Genomic DNA, 23,941 nt, shown 5'->3' on the forward strand with positions numbered 1-23,941 from the left:
TAATTTTTACTATAGAATATGGACACAACATAGGCTCTTTGCTTTAACTTGAAGCAAATAAATTCTTAAGTTCTATATATTTAACTTGGGCTTCAACAGCATTATTATCTTCAAATTGTATTTTAAAATATTTATTAGCAGGACTTCCAATCAAAAACAGTGGTAAAAAACAACAAATGAACAGTGGCGAAAAGATATTTTACTCAACTCTCCTCTACAAAACAAACCACCCTTCTCCAAAAAAGAATAAAAAAGAGAGAATAAAATTCCATATTTAATGAAGCTTCCTAATGCAGTGAATTTTGTACTGAAGGTAGTAAAATGACTAAAACAAATTCATGTCTCTGTTGTTAAATTAATTAAACTAGGAGGCCATCAGAAGGAGGTGGCTCGAATGCTGTGGTGGTCTTACAAAAGCAACCCCAAATCTAAGCCTGTAACTGTCTCCAGGTTAGGAAATGGAGACCTAAGTACAAGTAATCACAAACAGCCAACAAGGATTTAGGCTACAGCCAATCAATAATTTTCTCTCTTTGCTTCCGTACCTTCTCCATCTAAGTAGTTCCCTTGGCTCCTGCTGGTGAAGCACTCCTAACCACTTCTGGTTTGGGGCTGCCGTTTTGAACCACTTTGGAAAATACCATCTGGTTCCGCCACAAACAGCTTAACACTTCTGTGGGTTTCAGCTAAAACAGAACTAGTGCTTCACATAAGGCAACAAACTAGGTTACCCACTTCCATCTAATCAAGAAATAAAAGAGCTAACACACAAATATTCAAAACACAACTTAGGAGAGAAATAGCCAAGATATAGAAAAATTGTAAGAATTATTAGAGAATTATTTGTTCAACTCTATGCAAATATGTTTAAAAATTGAGATAAAATAGAAAATTTCACTTTTTTACTTTTATTTCCATAACCCTTTCCCATTTCCCTTACTCCTTAGGGATTTAATTATTGTGTTTAATATTTACATTTTTATCTGTACTATATGTCTTTACAAAATTGAGTAGATGTTTCATGTGCATTTATTTCTAACATACATAAACAGTATGGCACCATACATTTCCCTTTGGTTTTTTGTGGGGTTTTTCTTTTAAGCACCAACGTTTCTAAGATTCATCCATACTGCTCTGTGTACAACTGACCAGTACTTTTCACTGGGGTCTGTGTGTTCCCACCATGTTTTATGCACCCTCTCTTCCAGGTATGAGCACCCAGACTACCTCCAACTCACCACCCACACAGCTAAGACTGTAACAAACACAGTTACATACCCATTGATAAAGTTCTCCTTTCCTTCATATACAACAAGCACTTATAAATCAATATTTTTAATTTAGCAGATTGACCAAAAAAAATTTTTTTAATTCATAATACTCAGAATGTGGGAGAAACAGGCAATCTTAATATATTTATACTTATGTTACTGTTACTGGTACATAGTCAGATTTGTCAAACTTTAAAGCGACTTTGGCCCAGCAATTCTAATGTTAAGAATTTATTTTACAAAAAGATGTCTTGATCTATATACAAGGCATTATTTTTTAGAAAAAATAATAGGGTAAAAAACTTACATGTTCTTCAATAAGGAACTAATTAAACAAATTATAGTTCATCCGTACAGTTACATGCAAAACAGCTGTACAATAGGAACGAAGTGCTGACATGATCTCCAAGAGGAGTTGACTCATAAAAACATAAGATATATTACATATGTACATAGATTCCACTGGTGTGTACACATGAAGCTGTGACTAGTCATTACTTCTGCACAGTGAGGGCACAGTTTTCTTTCGCAGTTTTCTTGTTTGTTTGTTTCCATTCCTTTGCCATTATATTTAACCCATTTTCAAGTCTGACTTAATGGCTTTTATGTCAAATTCTTTCTGGGACAAATCAATTTTAAAATATGGAATCTGTATCTATCACTTTGTCTCTTACCCCTGACCTTGCTAGGCTGGCCATATGCCCTCCAACCCCAATGCTACCACCATCAGAATATATCAGCCCAGAATACCTGGGGTCTGCTCTCTCTCGCTCTTTCCCCCACCCCCACTCCTTTTCTCTCTCCTCTTTTCCTTGAACATTTTATTAATTTGAACATTATATGGGAAATGGCACAAAATGTACAGACTTTTGTGGCTCTGATATGCACTGGACATGGAAGGAAAGGAAGGAAAGAGATGCCTCTCTACATAGCTTCCCCATTATCGTCGTCTACCAGAGAATCTGGAGTTGGTGATCGTGTATTATTTCACTTTGAAGGAAATTACCAGTCATGGAAGTAAGTACATCAGAAACTCATCATTAATTACTCTATGCTTGCATGATGCTTTTCATCTGAGCTCTTAAAGTTCTTCAGGATAGGTATTATTATCTTGTCTATGAAGACAGAGAAATTGAGCCACAGAAAAGATTAAATGGCTTGTTGAAGGATTTGAATCAAGCCCAGTGAGAGCTAGAAATCACATTCAGGTTGTCAGATCACTGCTTCTCCACCACAGTGATCAGAGAATCAATATCATTTTTCACCTTTACAGGACTCTTATTTCGAATCCCTTACCATGTCTCTCTTTCATTCAAAATTTTAAAAATCCATAAATAACCTTTTTATTTTAAATACATCTAAAACCCTGGGGTATTTCTCACTACAAAGCACAGAGCCACCTCTGCCTTTGTGAGTAGACAACAAATGAGGAAAAGTAAGAAGGCTGATTTCATTTCCACTTCAGTCACTGAATTATAGTATCACCTCGAACAATTGATTTTGCTTGCATGCACTAACTTCTCAGTTGTTAGAGTCTGGGTAAAATTTCACTTCCCTTAGGGAAGTAAGAGCTACTGAGATCGTTTCTTTAAAACCCTTGCAGCTCAATGATACTATAAATGAAAAGAAAGAGCAGGTGGCCAACTACATCATTCTATGATTCTATTAGAGTTAGGGCCTCAGAAATTTGGATTGCCTCAGGAAATTCTCTTCCCCAACAATCCTGATTTATTGACTCACAGGATGTTTGCAAAGTCAAGAAATCTAGAGAACGGGGCAGAAAAATAAAGTACGTACAATCCTGCCTCCATAATCCAGGGGTATGTCTCTGGTTAACCCCCTCACTTACCAGCAGTGTAACTTTAGGTGGGCAATTTACTCTCTGCATCTCAGTTCCTTCATCTGAAAAATTAGGCTAAAACTAATACCCACATCATAGGATTGTGGGATTAGATAATTATTACATGTAAATAACTTATAAAAATGTCCAATGCATTATAAGAACTAAATAAATGTTAGCCATTTTATTCTTATCATTGTTGTTACTGATATTATTAATTATATATAATTTATATATAATATATATAATATATATTATTACATATGTTAGAATACATAACATGTGGGTGTGTCTAAATCTCACAAATGACTCAAACATTCTACCAATGGAAGATTACTTTGCATTGAAATGCTCCTATTTTAGTTAAATCAAGGATCAACAATTTTTTTCCTGTAAAAAGCCAGATAGTAAATATTGTTGGCTTTGTTGGTCACACAGTCTCTTATAACTCTTCAGTGTCCAACTCCATTGTTGTAGCTTGAAAATAACCATAAAAAGACAAACAAATGGGCATGGCTATGTTCCAATAAAGCTTTATTTACAAAAGGAAAGCACAGCTTGCCAACCCCTAAAATAAATCGAGAAATCTTTCAAAGGCACTGTTTTTACTTAGTTAAGTAAATTGGGACCTTAATAAGGAAATTACTCCTCCTGCCAAAACACATGAGCTAAAACATATTACCCATTACCATGCCCCAGATATCACCTCAAGGCAAGATGATGATGCCCCTACAGGACAGAGTGCTCAGGTTAGGGAGCAGAGTCATAGCACTGAGCTCAGAGAGAGAAGCCACTCCTAGGGCAACGAGTGGCATTCACTAGGCAAAGGACTAGAAGAACAACCATCTTTGAGAACATGGGGGATGAAGTTTTGGTACCTAAAGTGAATGTTAACTATTTATAGATGTAGAGACTGAGAAGTTTCTGAAAATATTAAGAAAGGCTTTACTTAAAAGGAAGCAATATCCCAGCACACACTGGCATGGGACAGGAATGATAGGGGGGCACACTGTGATTAAGGGTCAACATAACATGGACCAGATGAAAAGAAACCTGGACCAGCCCAGAACCAAGAAGTCTTCTCATAGCTACTGAAAAGTTTTCACCAGCTCCCTAGTGAAAAGAAATTAAAAATTAATATCAGAACTCCTTGTATATCACTTATAGTGATAGTACTTGGCTAAAGATATTATTCTACCTTTGAGATAACTGAGATGGTGAAATAATTTCTTTGAAATCTTGTAGCTCAAATGAACCCTGTGAAAATAAGGTACAAGAGGGTTCCCTTGCACTACCCATTACTAATTTAAGGCTTGGTCAATTTGTTGTGCATCAAGATATTTTCATCCTAAGCATTAGATATTTACTGTATTGAATTCCTTGGGATGAAAGGTTATTTTCAGAGAGGAATTTAAGGAAGAAGATAGTATGCAAAATGACTAGGCCATAGCTTCACAAGGACAGAAACTATCATGTTCTTTGCCACTAATGCACACTGTCTGACTTTCAGGTACTCAAATAGATGTTGAATGAATGACTGAAAGTTCATAGCATATAATAATGTTTAAAATAGCTATACATTGTTGATATTTTTATTCTATAGGATGGGTTCAGTCATTCTTAATTTATTCAACAACTTCAGGGCTCTCTATAAGAACTCTCCTCCAGATATTATCTTTATTAATGGCTAGATGGACCTTAATAATTACCACAGTTAAGGCCTTTACCCAGAATGAGTAAAACTGAATACACAGTGAACATTAATAACAAACATTATTTCTCTCTATAGCTGTCTGCATTAACATATGAACATGCAAAGGTATATATAGATATACATACATAAATACCTCCAATTTTTTGTCTCATCCAGGGAACAGGTTAAAAAAAATCATAGAATTTCCCATTTGAGAGAACTTTGTGTTAACTTTGGGTTAACAATATATTTAGCAGGTTTCAACATTAGATTCATGAAGTTAATATCTTTGACTTGGAACCAAGTTAAATTGTGTCTTTACTCATAGTAATCAGACAGTATTAAATATTGTAGGTTTCTGATGAGACAATGAAAAAGAAGAAAATAAATTATAGCATTTGGATTGTCCTCTGATGCTAAGTTGATAGTCACTTTTTTGGAAAACCATCAGCTAAAGCAGAGTATGCATGTATTTTATATGATCTAAATATACATGCAATCATATATGTTATAAATTCATATATTTATTATACATGTTTATAAAGTCTAGATTTTATTTCCGTGTTATAAATATATGTGTATATGGATTGGATAATTTATAAGATCTTTCACTTCAGCTTTGGCGATTGAGTAAGAGTCTTAAATGGGCCTGGTCCTCTAAAATATTTTGGTTGCATAACACTATATTTCTAGAAACAGAGAAATATTGAATTATATCTTCATGATTAACTTTACCTATGATGCCTTTTTTATTTTCAAAAAATAAGATTAAATGTTTCCATTTGGTCCTGTGTTTACTATATTATTGCCAAAGCCCCACATTAGTATGGATGTTATTTTGCCATATTCAACTAGAATTTTTTTATGCCATTTCCTACTCTGAGGATGTTCAGGTATAATGTAGACTTTTAGAAAAATGAATAGCCTGCAGTGCTTTGCAAAGGTATAATTGCATCAACGACTTCACAAACTGAAAGTTTAATGAAATCACTGCCATGTAATTCTCCATGGATTATCTTATAGTCTGCAATACTACATTTTGTATATGTTTTAAGATAACCAAAGCGGCAATGAGACAACAAAAAATAAGTCTTCACCTAAGCTGTTCTGGAATAATCTGAATTTCTATTTAAATAGATATTAATTCATATTATTAAGGAATTTGAGGGAAAAATTTTTTAATAATTGAAGCTTTATTGTGAGACAGAGGAATGAGTCTCACAACAACTCAATAAAAAATTTTAAGGCACAAAAGTGTTTCTTAGAAACCTTTCCTTTTAGTTTTCTAAAAGTTACATGAAAGACATTTAGAGCGATTCTTTTATTATTCTTATTAGCTCAGGAGGATATTGTAAAGAAAGTGAGATTATGACTAAGGGAAGAGCTTACAATTTTCAAGAAATGTATATGTATATAATATAGATGTATTATAAAACACAAGATTGGTAAACAGTTATTTACAAATTAAAATTTTGAAAAATGAGATATTTCAAACATGCTTTTTGAGAAAGGAAAGCAAAACCAAAAAACTTTATGATTATTAACATCCACAGGAAATGTTCCCAAGCATGAGGTGCTAAGAAGGGCCAATTAGAAAATGTGTGTGTTTTGATTAAGAATGCAGAACCAGACTATGATTTTAAAATCTGGCTCCACCACTTCTGACCTGTGTGGGGACAACAGTGTACCTAACTATAAGAGGATGAGCTAGGTTACCACCCAGTAACAAGCAACACCCAATCTCAGTGACTTCCACAACTTTTACTTCTCACTCATGCAAAGCTACTATAGGTTTACCCAGATCTCTAGGGCAACCATGATCCTTCAGTTGGCCCAACATTTCAGGCTGCTTGAATCTTATGCCATCTTCATATTGATAAGGGCATCCATGCCATATAGGGAGAGAGGAAGCATGCAGAGTCCTAGAATCAGCTCTTATAGGCTTCCACCTTTTATTTGATGACAATATTGGTTATTGTAAAGTAGGCAGAAAAGGAGATTAAGATAAAGTTTACCTGAATTACTTAAATATTTTATCATCCAATTTCAGAACTTGAAAGGGCCTAAAAGAACACATTCAAGCCCCCTTATTTTACAGATGTGAAAGCAGACACTCAGAGAAAGTATAAGAACCTTTGCCCAAGGTTACACAGCCAACAATTGTAGAGTCTGGAGTCAAGTTCAGATATTTCTCCTAGCTCCCCACTGGCTGGAATTCTACCACAAACCTTTGCATATGTGCTAACATTCTTGCCTCTTTTGGTACAGCTTAGAGACGAGGGTGACATGGTGGTAATGTATCTCTTCTCCAAGTTTATATTTAATAGAAAACCCAGAAATGATGGTAATGATAGAGAGAATGTCCCTCTTCCTCAAATGATATTGTAACAGCTATTATTTTCTATTCATTTTTAGGAATGTGATACTTACTGTCCTACCCAAATGAAAATCCAGAATTAAAGACCATATTAAATAATATTTTTGCTTATGGCAGGAAAGAACAAGATCTGAGAGGAGAGGCAGAACAGCATGCCGCAGAACTCTGAATATGGTAAAAAATAAGGTATGTTTCTCTTTTTGTGCTTTCTGAAGCAACATTATTTGAAGATGAACTTCCCCCAGACTTTGCCTCACACCACACTGCAAGGTCTATTGCTATCAGTAGGGGGAGCTAGAGTGCTGATGTAGCTGTCACAGGTGGTTGTGTTTCCATTTGCTGAGTGAAGGGGAAATAAAACATGTCAAGAATAGCAAAACGCCTACTGCATTTATTGAAGGGTATGGCTGGCAATGACTAATACAATCACTTTCCACCTGAACAGATTCAGGTTCAAAATGTAGCTTCAGTTATCTCTAAAATGAACGACATGCTCAGAGCTCTATCGCATACACTTCCATTCATTTAGATGGTAATCCTATCAACTTTCTCTTTTCGCTTCCCTTGCTTCCATGCCGGCCCAGCCCTGTGTGGGGGCAGGGAGCTCTCAGGCCAGGGGGCTGACCCAGGAGGAAGGCTTTAGGGTAGCTGCCCCGGCGCATCCTGGGAAATGGCTGACCAGAACTGCTGCTGTCAGTTACTTCTTTGCCAAGCCACTCGTCTTGCAACGCTGACAATTTTTTAAATGAGTTCAGAGATGCAATTATTCTACTCAACAGTCCTGGCAACACTCTGGCTAAACGTGTTTTTGTGTGGTAACCTCCCTTTTAGGCCCTATATATCATCTGACTTTAACAACTAGAAATAATATTTATTCACATGGCAGCTTGCTTAACTGGATGACATTGACAGAAAACAGTTACATGCCTAAAGCTCCTATGTCTCTATCCAAAGGTTTTGCAAAATCTTGTTGAGTGTAATGAGGACCATAATGACACTTTTATTAAGTACAACATATACAGGGTGTGGCAAAAGTAGCTTTACAGTTTTTTGTGTGGAAAATAATACAATAATAAATAATAATACAAAAATAAACTGTTTTGTGTACTCAGAAGCGTGGACCTACTTTTGCCCCACCCTGTATTTTTTTTTTTGAAAAACAAAGCTGGTGCATCCTATGCTTTCAAAAGTGGCATTGATAATATTCTTCCTCCAGTGGATTATGAATCAGAGAGATCAAGATAAGAATAAAAGTAGCCCCTTCTAGCCACGGCTCAGACTTCTCAAAGATGGTAATTGTCATTCACATGAAGCCGAAGCAAGTATTTGGGCAGGCTCATATGTTAAAACCAAAGGGGAGGGCTTGGCAGGGGCGCGGTGCATTTGGAATGAGGCAGCTGAGGAGATGGGTATCCTTCCGCTCCCAGCCTGAGCCCCCCTCCCTTTTGTTCCTGCTACTCCCCTGCCTGGAGCTGACTCCTCCCTCCTTCCTGCAGCTCCAGGATCACAGGCTGGTGAAGAACACAGCGCTTCAGAAGGGGAGCTGTGCTGTGTCTCTCATTCTCTCTCTCACTGTCCCTTTCTCTCCTCTTCCCTCTCCCTCTCTCTCTGAACCCGCAAAGCAGAAACCTACCTGATAACCTCTCTGCCTTTGAATCCAGCTCTGGAAACAAATGCATCATTTTACTGCTCTTAAAAAGTGAATAGAGTTTCTCTCCAGCTACAAACTGCTTTGCTCCATAAGAGGATCCAGACAGCATTTTTCTTTTTTTTCTAATCTGCCTGAGGAGCTTTTGCTTTCATGCTTGAAACCTGATGGTCTCAGGAAGGAGGTTTTGGTTTGCTTGTTTTTAATTGGAATGTTGAAAAGTTTCTTACTGATGCTTTAAATGGAATCCAATTTTAAATATGGGTTGAGTCAGACCTAAAGGAAAAATGCCTGACCATTTTCTGTTCGACTGACGGGGGAACATCTAGAGGGAAACTTGGTAAAAAAATGAGATCTGACTTGCAACCAACAGCCATGCTTTATTCCAAGAATATTTACAGGCTCACCAAAAGGGAACTTAAATATTGACAAAGGACGATGTCTGTATTTCTCAGTAACTTATCAAGAAATGACTCTAGCCTATGGAAAGAAAATCATAATTCGACAGACCTTTCAAATCCACCAGGAACTCTGAATATCTATCTTTTTTGCCTGACATGCTTACTGACTCTGGCAGCCCTGGCAGGCAGCATCTACTCACTAGTTTCCCTGCTGAAAATGCAGAACAGAACTGTCGTGTCCATGCTTGTGGCTTCCTGGTCTGGGGATGACTTCATGAGCGTCCTGTCGGTGACCATCTTCATGTTTTTGCAGTGGCCCAACGAGGTCTTTGACTACTTCCAGTCTCTATGCACCACCTCTGCCTTACTCTACATATGCCAGGGCCTCTCAAGCAACTTGAAGGCGACTCTCCTAGTCTCATACAACTTTTACACGATGCACAGGGCTGTAGGGAGCCAGGCAGCGTCCAGAGGATCCGGGCAGGTGCTGTGCGTGGCGCTGGCCGTGTGGGCAGCCAGCCTGCTGCTCTCGGCGCTCCCGCTGTGCGGCTGGGGCGCCTTCGTGCGCACGCCGTGGGGCTGCCTGGCGGACTGCTCCAGCTCCTACGTGCTGCTCCTCTTCGCCGTGTACACTTCAGCCTTCGGACTGCTCGCCGGCCTCTCGGTCCCGCTCGTTCACCAGCTGCTGTGCTCAGAGGAGCCGCTGAGACTCTATGCCAACTACCAGGAAATTTCCCGCGGAACTTCCACTCCCGGGACCCCTCCAACCGGGGAGAGAGTGCTTCCCCTGTCCCCAGATGATGCTCTGGGCCCTGCCCTGCATCGCTTTGCGGGATGCTCCCCGAGCTCAGACACTGGTCCCCCAGCGAGGGCCGAGCCCGGGCGCCGGCAGGGGCGCAGTGCGGCCGCTGGGGCTGGAGCCTGCAGGCGTGAGAACTCGGGGACTCTCTATGGCACCAGGAGCTTCACCGTGAGCATAGCGCAGAAGCGCTTCTCTTTGATCCTAGCGCTGACAAAAGTCATCCTTTGGCTTCCCATGATGGTAAAAGTGCAGTTGCTCACAGTGCGCGGGTGTGTGTGCCGGACGGTGTGAGTGTGTGTTGGGATCAGCGTCCCTGGTTTGGGGAGTCACCGAGAGTCTGCTTCCAAATGTATCTCGCAAGGTTTTTAGAGACGCACTTAGAGGAAGGCAGGTGAAGGGTAGCGCTAATCCGCAGAGCAGCCTTTGATACCAAATGCTTCTTTCAAAATTAAAATTGGGGTGGAGGCGGGGAGAGCTTTGGTACGATACTTAGTTTTCCTAGCTCTGTCATGGCCAAGTGTGTTCTCTTCTCTCATAGCAATATCTGGCAGTATTCAGAAAAGGAGGTAGCTATAAAAAGGGGTGGGGGTGGGGGTGTCCTTGTTGTTGTTTCCCCAACCTTGTGCTGTTATTCCCTTCCCTCCACTCCATTCCTGCCTGGTGAGGAGGAAACGCCCATCCCCAGCAGGAAGAGAGGAGAGGCTCAATCAGAAGTAGAGAGAGAGGAGAGGAGACAAAACAGGCTTTTGTTCAAGCCTCCAGGTGGGATCCCAGTTGAGAGGTGGCTATGATAAGCAGGCCCAGATGGAGGTGAAGGTCCAGGATATGACAAAGGGCCACCTGGAGGACAAGGTTGAGGTTTCACAGCCACCTGTCTGCTTTCCCAGTAAGGTCCCACATTGTGGACTGTGTTTCCCTGGTGGAGACCTGGGCTGGCAGCAGGCACAGACCAGGCACTCAGGAGTATAAACCCCAGACTCCTATTATCTGGAGCATCTGAGATTCCAGTGGTCCACCACTCAAGCCAGGGTGCCAGCCCAGAAGCAGAACTTCTGGCTTTCATGCAGTGAAGAGGTTAAGAGAAGGGGTCTGGGGCAGTATGCTTGGGAAAAGGCCGGGGGAAGTAATGCGATGCTGGGATGGATGTGTCTGAAGCTCTCTGCCTTTGCAGATCCACATGGTGGTCCAGCACATGGTGGGTTTTCAGAGCCTTCCCTTCGAGTCACTCAGCTTTCTACTAACCCTGCTGGCCACCACTGTAACCCCGGTGTTTGTTTTGTCCAAACACTGGACCCACTTGCCCTGTGGCTGCATCATCAACTGCAAGCAGGATGCATGTGCTGTGGCATCTGATGGGGAAAAAAGTAAGTCCTCAACAGTGCGGCGTTGGGAGCAATATGCACACAGTCAAACACAGAACAGTGGTCTATGGGGAAAGTTGCCTGCCCAAGTAGGGAATGAGGATTCCAGGATAAATGTAAATGGTAAATAGAGGGAAGAAATTATGTGAAACAATTCTTGTCACAGTGTTGGAAGTTTTAAATGACGCAGATTTAAAACAACTCTGTGAAATGCTTACACATTGAATACTGATATCAGGTAAGAAAGTAAGAGAAAGAATTTATTCAAAACAGCATGAAGTCAATAAAGGCTCTGAAGCGTTACATCCATCATAGCTCTTAGCCCAGAGTAGGAACTAAATCCATCTTCCAAGTCTACATTAAGAACCCTGCATCTGAAAAGAGACAAACTCTCTAAAGAGTTAAAAACTCATTATATTCTAGCCCATTATTATTTAATGGATCAGTAAAGAAAAACATTTTCATTATTTTGCTGCTTATATTTCCAGGGTTTTGGAGAGTTTTCAGAATAACAATAAATGCCTGAAAACAGTTCCAACACAAAATATAAGTGTATGTCTCTGCTTTCAGAAAACACACAAAACCAAACCCCACCAAACACCTGAGTTTAAAAAAGGGAAAAGGTGGCAGAGTTTGTTAATGTATGTTACACATGAATCTAGCCAAGCTATTTTTCTTAAAAAACAAACTATATTTTAAAGAGTAAACCTACAGCGGGAGTAAGTAAATTATAAAACTCACTAGAGTGTAACTGTTTCCATACTGACACAGGGAAAGCTGAGGAATGGCCTGTATATTTTGGTTGCTGGGAAGGAAAAGGAAATTATCTTGTCACTACAGATACAGATAGGGTGTCCTACCATTTCATAAACGTAAGAATGAGTCAGTGTATGCTCAGTACCTGTTCCATTCATTGTCCTGTGCTCAGAGTAAGCAAGTACATGATTTTTTAACAAAGAAGAGGGTAAATAAAAACAATTCATGTCAGACCATTTTAAGAGTGTAAAAACTGGAGAACATTAAAGTATATTCTGTAATCAATTCTGCAGCAGAGTTATTTTATGAACATTTTATAACCATTAACAAACAGGACCTGGTCATTTTCCATGAGTTATTAACATTTAAAATTTAGTATACCTAAATTTTTTTCAAATGACCAGAAGATTTTTTTAGTGTTAAGAATGTCATAAGTTTTATTGTTAATAAATGCCAAATTTATCTATGTCTTAAATAAAATAACTGCAGAAGTTGAAATAATTATGTGCTTATGGAGATTAATATCCAGAGTAACAGCAACAGAGAACATTAATAATAAATCTTTTTTGAGTCACATAGAAGAACATATAGCACATAAAAATCATTAACAAGTCTGTAAATTCTAACAGTCTATCGAATGTTAACCTTGTGCCCCTAAAATAGTGAACTAGCCCTCTTAGAGTATTTAAGATTGTGAAAGAGACAAAAAGAGTTTAGTGCCAGCAAAACTGAAAAGTCTTAGTGAAGTGGTTTAGGACAGTCATTTTAAGAAGTAAAGCACCCATATCAGAACTGAAAAAGAAAGCAGTGCAACAGACCCATCACTGCAAATGGTCTAGGACGTATTCTATCTTGTACAGCCACAGTAGAAGAGCCTAAGGCAGGCTAGCAGAATCAACAATAACATTAATATCTCATGTTTGCAATCAAAACCATGCCTTTCAAGATCAAAAGAATATTTTTTCTCTAAAATTACCATTGCTCTTATTTGTATTTATTTTAAAACTCAGGGAAGGCGCTGAAATATGTAGGCATATAGAAAGAGGATTCTAAAATAAAATGTGAGAATTATTAGTCTAACATACATATAGTTCAAATGAGTCCATTCATTTTCATGATCCCAGGTTCTGCGATAGGGACATTCTTTGAATACGAATGATATACTTTCACTGTCTGAGGATCCCCCATAAATCTTCCTATTGCTAGGAAGACACTACATTCATTTGAAACCCCAAAGATGGATGGCTCATCCTCAAGTAGGCAGGTGCTCCATCAATTGTAGTACTTTGATTCTTTGGGAGTGCAGCTCTAATTTCACATTTAAGCTTTTTCTCCCCAACAAACTAAAATCCTCCCACTTTAAATCTTTATCAGTGAACTCTAGAAGTGAGAAATGAATTTTTTCCTAACTTATATTTACCAGAGGTTCACTGTGCAGATATAAATATAATTCCACATCACAGCTTCACTGGAATGGAAACTGAGACATGAAACTTGATAATGAATGTCAGTAATGGAAAATATTTTGCAGAAACAATTATTCTCGCCTGTTTCCAGCAGCAATCTGTATTACTTATGTCTCAAAACAAAAGTGTTAAAAAAGGTTTTAACAGAGGTCTCAGGTGGCAGGCATATGCATTGGAGATGGCTTTCAGGCTCATTTTGTTTGCATGACATGATGTTTTCTTTATTAATTAAGTTGTTAAAGTAAAATATTTTATATAAAAAACAGATTTTTAGCTTTAATTTTTGACAACATCACAGTATCTGGTGACATTATTTCTCTGAATAATTATTTTTATAAGCTGATATAATTACATATGTATAAATGGTAATTAGCAACATATGATTAAAGCAAGACTACAGCTAATCATGCCTTATTTGGAAATTTGCTTTTCATAACAAACACACCATGCTATCTCTTTTTCTTAAGTACAGTATAGAGTTCAGAAGACCCTGACTATATGTTGATAGTCTTTAAGTTTCTTGTTAGTTACTAGTTAAGCCCTGTTAACTCTGCTATATTGTTATAGTCTATTATCTTCATTAGTTAACTCAGTCAGAATTTAATTTAATGTTAAGGAAGTGTTTTTACTGGTTACACTTCATAATTAATGCACTGCCTCTAACTTAAAGACAGCACATCTAAGACATCATATGAGAGTTTTCTAATTTATGGTTAAATTTTTGATACATAAAACTACTTTAAAGAGACTACAGGATTCTTGGAATTATATGTATTGCAACCCTCTCATTGTTCAAATGAGAAAAATTAGGCACAGAGTAAAAAAATGACTTGAATTTGTGAGACATACTTGCTTTGCATAATTGACAAGAAGTAAATGAAGATAGTTTTAAAATTCATAGTAATGAGGTTGAATGCACTTTCCTAATTTTATTTACTATGTATATTCAACTGTTGTTTATATCTACTTTCCCAACCATGGAATTTTGTTTGTTTTTATTTAGCCAAGAGAAGCTGCTTTGAATTCAATCTATCATTTGAACAAAGTTATGGAATTTATAAAATAGCAGGTGAAGATTACTATGGTGGTGATGAAAATTCTACATCCTACCACAATCTCATGAACTATGAGTGCAAAACTCCAAAAAACTCTCAGAGAGACCCTCGAAATATCTTCAATGCCATAAAAGTGGAAATCAGCACTACACCCGCTCTGGACAGCTCCACACTAAAAGGCGTCAACAAATGTACCAATACTGATACTGCAGAGGCTAAACAGGATTCCCACAATGAAAAGGGCACTGATCCACTGCTCTTTAGAGGAACAGAAGGTGATACTCACTATGAAGAAACCACCTTTCTGGAAGGGCCAGAAAGAAGACTTTCTCATGAGGAGAGTCAGAAACCAGACCTTTCAGACTGGGAATGGTGTAGGAGTAAATCTGAAAGAACCCCTCGTCAGGTACAGTAAAGATTGCTTTTCCTGTGAAATTAAAGTGAGACCAAGTATAACTGGCATGAAAATAATTCAGTTGCTTATTCCATTCAATCAAGTCCAGGGCTAATTACACTTGCCTCAATTAATTTCCACTTTATTTCAAGGTGTCTTTGGAAGGATCTTTAAATTTTTACGTTAGTTCTACATTTTCATTAAAAATCTATATATATGGGGACTGGAAGAGTTAAATAGGTTCTTTGAGAATTGTAGGGCAAGCAACATGTTTAAGTTCAGACTAGATCTTAAGAACTTGTTTCAAACTAGTTAACATGTAGGTTTTATTTTTTCCTTCACCCAAATGGTACTCCACAAGTCCCCAAGAGAATTAATGTAAAGGGAAATATTCATATAACTACTGGTGAGAAGGATAGTCCTGCTGCAACTATTCTACACAGCTTGCCTGTTATCTTGCTAGAACTAGTCCCTCTAGTGCTCAGCAATGAAGTAAAGAACAATTCCATAATACACCCAAGGGGGAGCCTTTGAAGCCCTGCTGAATGTTCCGTCCTTTTATGTTTTATAAAAGTACAAGAATTTGTACATTAATCTCATCCCCTCCTCTCCTGGATTCCAACCTGCCTTGAATGATGAGAAAAGCTTCTTATTTTATTGAAATTGTAATGTGATAGTAATATGAGATTGTTCTTTCCTCCAAAGTCTCATATCTGGTAATTAAATTTGTTCTTGCTTTCCACACTATTGATTTACTAGGAAGAGAAGCCTTTTTCTACATGATTTAATAGAAATCGAAGCCCTCTTGCACCTAGTCTCTGGAATCAAAAGCATAATTCTAGAAATATCTGCTAGAAATAATGCATTCATTATATGACCATATAACACCAACTATGAATATGAGCAGAATAATCTGAGATTTATTCTTATTGGTTAAAACTACTAGCCTTACTCTGATATCACTATTTTAAAAGTTGGATAATTAAACAAACTATATTATTGAAAATAATTATTCATACTGTTTAGTGATTTAGTATCTCCCTATTTTCCATAAGTTGAAAAATACATTGAAAAGCATATTATTGACAGGACACAATGCTCAGTATTTTTACAAGAATATGGGACCCTGAATCCCTATGATTTCAGCATCAATTTGTTCCTGAAACATCTAAACCTCCTAGCTTTCTCGTACATAAAAAGTAATATTAACGATGAAGTGTGTGTGTGTGTGTGTGTGTGCGCGCGTGCGCATCCCAGTAACTTGCTACTCCCTGCGAGCCACTGCCCTACCCCATCCTCATGCATACCCTTTAGGGATTACAGCTACCTTGAACCTTCCTCATTTGTTTGTGTTTTAATTTTTTGTTACAAATGAATATACGTCTAGCACAATATATTGTTTAGTGTTGCTTATTTTGAGCTTTCTAAAGATGGTATCATACTGTACCTCGCCTTCTGGGACTTGCTTTTCTTCCACTCAACATTATTTTAAAGGACTCTGTTTTTTTAGGTGTTTTGTCAAAACATTAGGAATTATCATCTGAAATGTCACAATTTAAAAGTCTTGGTTCTAATTTGGAGAGTATAACCAATTAACTACACCTATAAATAAATATGTGAAAGGATCAGACAGTGTTTACATACAAGTATTTAGTCCTCAGAGAATAAAGAAGCACAACTTACCCACAAACCTCTGTAAATCAAAAATAAAATTATATGGAAAGCACAATACTTTGATCAATCCAGATATCTTTTAACTACAAAAACATTTGCTTAAGAAATATTACTATTTTAACACCTGTGAACAGCAAATAATTTAGGAAACTGATCTAAACTGGTGGTTGTGAGAAAAATTTTAGTGGTAAAATAGATAATGCTATTGCTCTGAAAGCAACATTAACTTACGTATCTTAAAATGACACATTAAACTGTAGCAGACGCTGCAGTAACTCTGAAAATACTATCTCTTTTAATTTTCTGTGGTTGTACTTTCAAATATGTTGGCTCAAGTTATCAGCTCATATCTAATGGCACCTACATAAAACAGTGTGAGTTCTTTCTCCTTAGGCTTTAAAAAAAAAAGCAGGTTTGATTTAAAATATATTTAGTACCCCTTCCTTTATTTTTACAATACACGTTAATTATTTTATTAGAGTTCATGTTAGTAAACAAATTCTCAGTACATCTTGTTGGAAGTCCAAGTAGGAGTGAGTGTCAGATCAAGGTTAAGGTGTAAAGAAGATAGTGTTAGAAAAACAAAGATACGATGTAACTATGCCACTTAATCCCATTTATAATCCTTCATTTTAGCATCTAAAGGTAAAAGGCTCTCCACTGTGCTAGTAGAATATAGAAAAACAGGCTCTGAACCAATCCTTCTCAAACGAGAGATATAGTGGGGCAGGGGGTGTGGGGCTTACATTTGATTAGCTACACAAACCACTTAGCATAAGGTAGAATAAGCCAGAAGAACTCACTTTAAAGTCACCTGAGAATCAGAGAAATTTCAAGGAAAATGTTTTAAGTATCTAAAAATAGTTTTACAAATCAGTTGTATTGTTTGCTAATGCTGATTTCTATAATCTTTTTAATATTATTATTTAAGTAATTTTCACAGAAAACTGTAGAAACCAGAAGTTGAACTAGACTATGTTAGGTTCTTTAGATCAACATGCAAAAAAAGTCAAGTGGGGATCTTGTTAAAATGTAGATGGTGGCTAAATAGATCTGAGGTAGGATCCAAGACTCTGCACTTCTAACAATCCCCCACGTGACTCCAGTGCTAAATCCAAGTTCCATACCAGATCTGCAGAATCAGAATCCCCCGGCTGGTTTGGATGCTCATTAACATTTAAGAAGTACTGCTTCAGAGTCTAAACTAGGTGATGGATACTAGTTTAACAAGCAGGGCTAACTTAATCCTTTAATATATGCCCCATAAAGTGAAATAAGACTAGAAAAAAATACCCCAATACATATCAATTTCCTACCCCCCCAGAAATGTGCTTCTTCTTTTTACATTTTAAAAAAGAAACTGTTAAAAAAAATAAATTGGGCATAAGACGTTAAGTGTTTTCTGTGACACTGTTAGCTTAATAATTGCAAATGTTTCACTTGTTTGCTGAATAACTTTGGACATTTTTAACTGAAGTGACCATAGGAGAAAAATTCCCCTGTCAGATCTGCAGCCTCAAGGCAGTTATCCTAACACAAATGACTGTCAGGAGTATAGATGTTTTATATCTGGCTATGTTCATTTGTCTGGAGTAGTTAGTTCGTTACTCACTGTTCGGAGACCTGAAAAATTGTTCCATTGCTTTAAAAAAAATCATTTATCACCTTCATTGTTTTATGATTATAAAGTAATATAATTATTGTAGAAAAGTTGGTAATTGCGGATAAGCAAAGAAAAAACACCCACTTCCCACCACGCAGAGCTAACCACTGCTTACATTTTATCGAATAAAACTTTAGGCTCTTTCTTATAATTTTGACAAAAATGGACATTTTGTATGTTTTGTTTTGGAATCTGTTTTCCTCCACTTGCGAATATAATTTTCACCTGACTTAAATTGCCCAAGCCCTGTGAGTGAATATATGATACAGGTTACAATGGCTACTTGGCATATGGCTGAAAATTCACACACAAATGTAAATTTGTTCACAAGTATTCAAAGTCTTAGAAGTTGAAGATAAGGGAAATGAAATGTAAACTAATTCAAATATTTCATAACACATTTTGTGATCCTCGCTGCATGCATCATTTGCTCAAATGAAGTAAAACTGAGCTAACTGCTCACTTTCTACAAATCCAAGGGGATTAGCCTTGAATCAAAGTTTGTGTGGAATCCTAAAATTCATCTTTTAAGTTAAGAATTCTATTAACTTTTTTTTTTTTTTTTTACAAACCTCATGGTTTAAAGAAATCTTAAAGGCTATGTATTGGAACCACCCAGTATGGCTTGAATCTCTTCTGCAGCCTCTTATTGAGTGGTTAGATTATCCCTTACTTGACCTCAAGTGGCTGGAAACTCACTACATTTTAAAAACTTTATTGTGAACTAATTTAGACTTACCAAACAGTTTTAAAAATAGTACAGAGTTCTATTATAGCCAAAGAGTACAGAGAGTTCTATTATAGCCTTCATTGAGTTCCCACTAATGTTAACTTGTTACACGACAACACTGTAATTATCAGGAAACTAATGACTTATTTATAGACCTTATTTCAATTTTGCCAGTTGTCCCGCTGACATCCTCTTTCTGGTCCAGACTCTAATCCCTGATGCCATACTGCATTTGCTGTCATGTCTCCTTGGTCTCCTCCAGTCTATAGCAGTTCCTCAGTCTTTCTTTGTCGGACATGACTTTGACACTTTTAAAGACTTGTGGCCAGTTTGTTTTGTTTTGTTTTGTAATTGTCTTATGTTTTCTATCGATTCAATTGAAGTTATGCATTTTTTGGCAAGAATACCACAAAAGTGAAGCTTGCCCTTCCCAGTACATCGTATCAAGAGTTACATGATGTCGATACGTCCTGCAATGGTGATGTAAACTTCAGTCACTGTATAGGTGATGTCTGCCAATTTCTCCATGGAACCTTACCATTTTCCCTTTGTAATTTGTAAGTCCCTTATGGAGAGACATTTTGAGACTATGCAAATATTGTTTGATATCATACTTTTGCCCACAAATTTTAGCATTAATTGATGAATCTTGACTGCAATAATAAATATGTAACGGTGATTTGCCATTTCTATCATTCCTTCTATATTATTGAAATTCTGTTAGGATTTTATTTATTTATATCAGTATGGGTTCATATTTATTTTAATCTATAGGTTATAAGCCATACTATTACTATTTATTCTGTTACTCCAATTGCCCTGGACTTGGTCATTGAGTTAGCAAATCATTACCTACACTAAACTCTAATCTACTCACCTCACATGAGAAAATTAAAAATGCCCCAACCCCACCCACAGAAATTCTGATTTAATTGGTCTGGCAAAAGATTGGGGTATCAATATATTTTTAAAATCCCTGTGTGTGGATATTTGCAAAATATATAACCAACAAAGGACTTCTATTTAGAATACATAATTTATAAAGAGCACCAATAAATCAATAAGAAAATGACAGCCTAACAGTATATAAGCAAAAGATTTAAACTAGTACTTCACATAAGAGGAAGTCCAAATATCCGTAAAGATACAGAAAGGTACACCGCATCATTAGCAATCTGGAAATCTCAATTAAAATAGCAATAAGAGACCACCAAACACCCAAAGAATAGCTAAAATTAAACAGTCTGAGAAAGCCAAGAATTGATGAGAATGTGGAACAATAAGAACTCATAAACTGCTGGTGGAATAAATTCTAAAAAACACTTTGGAAAACAGTTTTGCAGTATCTATAAAAGTTATATACATACATGGCTCATGCCCCAGAAATTCCATCCTTGGGTATACACCCTAGAATTGCACTATCCAATACAGCAGCCACTATTCACATAGCTATTTATTTATTTATTTTTAAATATATCTTTATTGATTTCAGAGAGAGGAAAGGAGAAGGAGAAACAGAGATAGGAACATCAATGATGAGAGAGTCATTGATCAAGCCCGCAACCGGGGCATGTGCCCTGACTGGGAATCGAACCCCGATCACCTGGATCCTAGGTTGACACTCAACCGCTGAGCCACGCCCGGCCGGGCTCACATAGCTATTTAAATTCAAATTGACTTAAGATTTTGTTTTAAATTTAAAATTCAGTTCCAGAGTTGATTACCCACAACTCAAGTGTTCAATACGCAAATGTGGCCAGTGGCTACTGTATTGGACAGCATATATATAAACATTTCCAGCACTGCAGTTCTATTGGACAGCACTACACTAGAACATGTTTATGTTTCTGGAAGCTCTGTTTGTAACAGCCCCAACATTTAGGGATAAATAAAAGTCCAATATTAGGACAGATAAATTGTTGAACATTTTTATAATAGAATACCATGCACAGAATATTCAACTCGTCTTTCCTCCTTTATGTTATATTCTTCTTCATGCACCTTAAGATCATGTTCATTTACTCAGCAGCCATATCACACTGCTGGTATGTTTAACATTAGCTGTCACCCTTAAAGCCTTTTGTTCATGCTGCTGCTTAGCCATTTGGTACATTTGTAGTCTATTGTTTGGACCCAAGTATATCTCTGCTCAATTTCTCTTGTTCCATTTAGCCCACTCTTGTATTACTTTTCAATGGCCTTTTCTAATGCTACTGAAAATGGTTTTGGATGCTGATTCTTTCTAAGGCCTGGCTTGTATACTGTCTTTCCAAATTTGTATCATCCATGGTTTAATAAATCACCCTTCATAATTTTATCTGTTGGTTAAAAATGTGGAGCAAGACAGGGCCAAAGACAGAGGCCTGCTGCACACTCCTAGAAACAAGTTCCCTTGTTCATTTTGGTTTACTTAAAAACACTTTAATGTTTTGGTTACAATAGTTATTCATCTCTTTAGTTGCTGGATCATGTCGTAACTCTATTCTTAATTTTTTGAGGAACCTCCATACTGTTTTCCATAGTGGCTGTACCAGTTTACATTCTCATCATTGGTGAATGAGGGTTCCTTTTCTCCACACCCTCTCCAACACTTTTACTACTTGTCTTGTTGATAATAGCCATTCTAACAGGTGTGAGGGGGTATCTCATTGTAGCTTTTTTGTTGTTGTTGTTGTTTTTTAGAAAAGCATGTTTATTTTTTTATTGTTTTTTCTGGTTTGTTTTTTTTTAGTTTTTGTTCAAAATTTGATTTGCATTTCCCTAATAGCTGGTAAAGTTAAACAATCTTTTCATATATCTGTTGGCCATTTGTATGTCTTCTTGGGAGAAGTATCTATTCAGGTTCTATGGCCATTTTTGAATTGGACTGTTTGTTTGGTGTTGAGTTATATGAGGTCTTTATACATTCTAAAATTCCATTACAAAGGACAGATAAGGAAATTAGGACTGAGGATATCTGATTTTCTGCATCATCCATTGACTTAATGGCATTTGCTGCAAGCAGTGGGCCTATCCCTTTCTTTGATCTTCTGATATGAACATATTTCCAAAGGCCCTTTTTGATGCCCTTACTATTTTCATAAGCCACAGATCATTTTCTTAATTTAGCCTTCCTAATGCCAATCATTCCATCTTTGGCAATGAGTCATTTGTTCTACAGATATCCCTTAAGCCTGACCTGACCTATACTGAATTATAGAACACAGTATTTTTTTTCTTCCTTAACTCCATCACTTACAATTACATAGCCAGAATTATAGTCTTGACACTCATATCTGTTTTTTTTCAAATTTGCCTTCTGAAAATTTAAAGGTATACAGTTTACTCTATCCAAGTTTTCCCTTCTGGGCAGCATGGATTCTAGGAATAAATAGGTTTTTTTCCCTGTATGTGTCCAATTCTTCCTATTTTGCCAATTATTTCCCCATATTGGTCAAAATTAGACTATAACAAACTGTTTCCTATTGCCTCCTGTACTCTCTGAGGTGAACATGTTAGCAAAGCAAGGCAAAAATACTCTAAACAATCTACTTTAGAGTTAAATATACCTTCAAGCAGAGTCACTGGAAAATACTGCCTTGCCTCTAGACAAACAGAGATTCTGCCTTCATGACTATATCTCTATTCAAGAGCCAGTATTCCTATATCTTAAGCCATGATTTAGAAATCTAAATTCAGTTCACTGGCACTATCTGCAAAACCAGAAAAGTTTAGAAACAACCAGTAAATTAATACCACTTACTAAGAAGTCACCAATTTATGATAGGTCACCAATTTTAAGCACTTATCAAAATTAAAGAGAAAAAAAAACTTTTAAGAATTTTAGAAAATAACATTGTGTTTTGTATTTCATCCATTGAAGAAAATAGATCTTGAACTAGCTCCCTCCTCTCATTAATCATACAGCTGTAAGTGGTAAAACCAGGACTCAAACACATTTATCATCCTGTGAATCAGCAAAAATTCTATAGTATTTTAGTTTAAAAGTCCAGTGAGTATCTTACCAACATCCATTCATTTGGGAGCAAACATTGCTATAAATAAAATATTTAAAACTCTTTGCTTTAACCATAGATTATAATGTATTTTCACTCTAGTTTCTTATGGGATGTTGTGGTTGGAGTTTGAGATTTGAAAACAGGCAGGCTGGAGTTCAGTCTTGCCTTTACTTTTTTGTATCCTTGTATCCGAATTGATAATATAGAAAAATAATAAAACTGATATTGTGAAGATTAAATAAGATAATGCAGATCAAATACTTACCTCAGTGTATAAGAAACACACCACATTTGAGACTATTATGTCATTCATTTATTCACTGGTTCATTCAGCAGCTATTCTTTGAATGTATACTAGCTGCCAGGCACTATGCTTGGTGTTGTTGGTAGATAGAGGAGTTAACAAAACAGACATTCTGTCATCATGGAGTTAATCTGAACAAATAGTGAAAACTAAGCAGGAGTGACTTGGCCCATTCTTCTGCCTGCCAACTCAATCAAGTGGCAATAACTTTGAGCATCACAGAACAAATGGTATTGCTTCCTCTGAGTCAATTCCTACATTAATGAGATGAGTAATGGCCACTTTTAATTGTTTAAGATCCAAGATCATACACAGAAATAGTTGGGCTTTTGAACTTGTCATTTCAGCCAAATTTCAATTTTAGTAATTATAGTGTGCTTACTTCATTTCCCTGTGATGTATCAATGTTGTCTTTCTTTCTTTCTTTCTTTGATTACACTCAAAGCTTCCTGTTCTGCGTATACTGGGAAACCATAATGGTTTCAATTCAGATACAAATAGAAATAAC

General features: G+C 36.9%; 1 protein-coding gene and 1 long non-coding RNA gene across 4 annotated transcripts in view; one reads left to right on the top strand and one right to left on the bottom strand.

The window, feature by feature from the left end:
• LOC148092950 (uncharacterized) overlaps positions 1–23,941 on the bottom strand; it is a 213,575-nt gene that overhangs the window by 161,672 nt on the left and 27,962 nt on the right. The gene's annotated exons all lie outside the window — the stretch shown is intronic.
• The window catches only part of GPR149 (G protein-coupled receptor 149), a 34,795-nt gene continuing 19,990 nt past the window's right edge, over positions 9,137–23,941 (top strand). The window contains exons 1-3 of the mRNA XM_016222608.2: positions 9,137–10,272; positions 11,204–11,396; positions 14,619–15,076. Coding sequence (XP_016078094.2) covers positions 9,268–10,272; positions 11,204–11,396; positions 14,619–15,076 — 1,656 coding nt within the window. The 5' untranslated portion in view covers positions 9,137–9,267. The remainder of the gene's footprint in view (positions 10,273–11,203; positions 11,397–14,618; positions 15,077–23,941) is intronic.

The sequence above is a fragment of the Miniopterus natalensis genome, chromosome 6 (genome assembly GCF_054644295.1).
Source record: "Miniopterus natalensis isolate mMinNat1 chromosome 6, mMinNat1.hap1, whole genome shotgun sequence".
NCBI lineage: Eukaryota > Metazoa > Chordata > Mammalia > Chiroptera > Miniopteridae > Miniopterus > Miniopterus natalensis.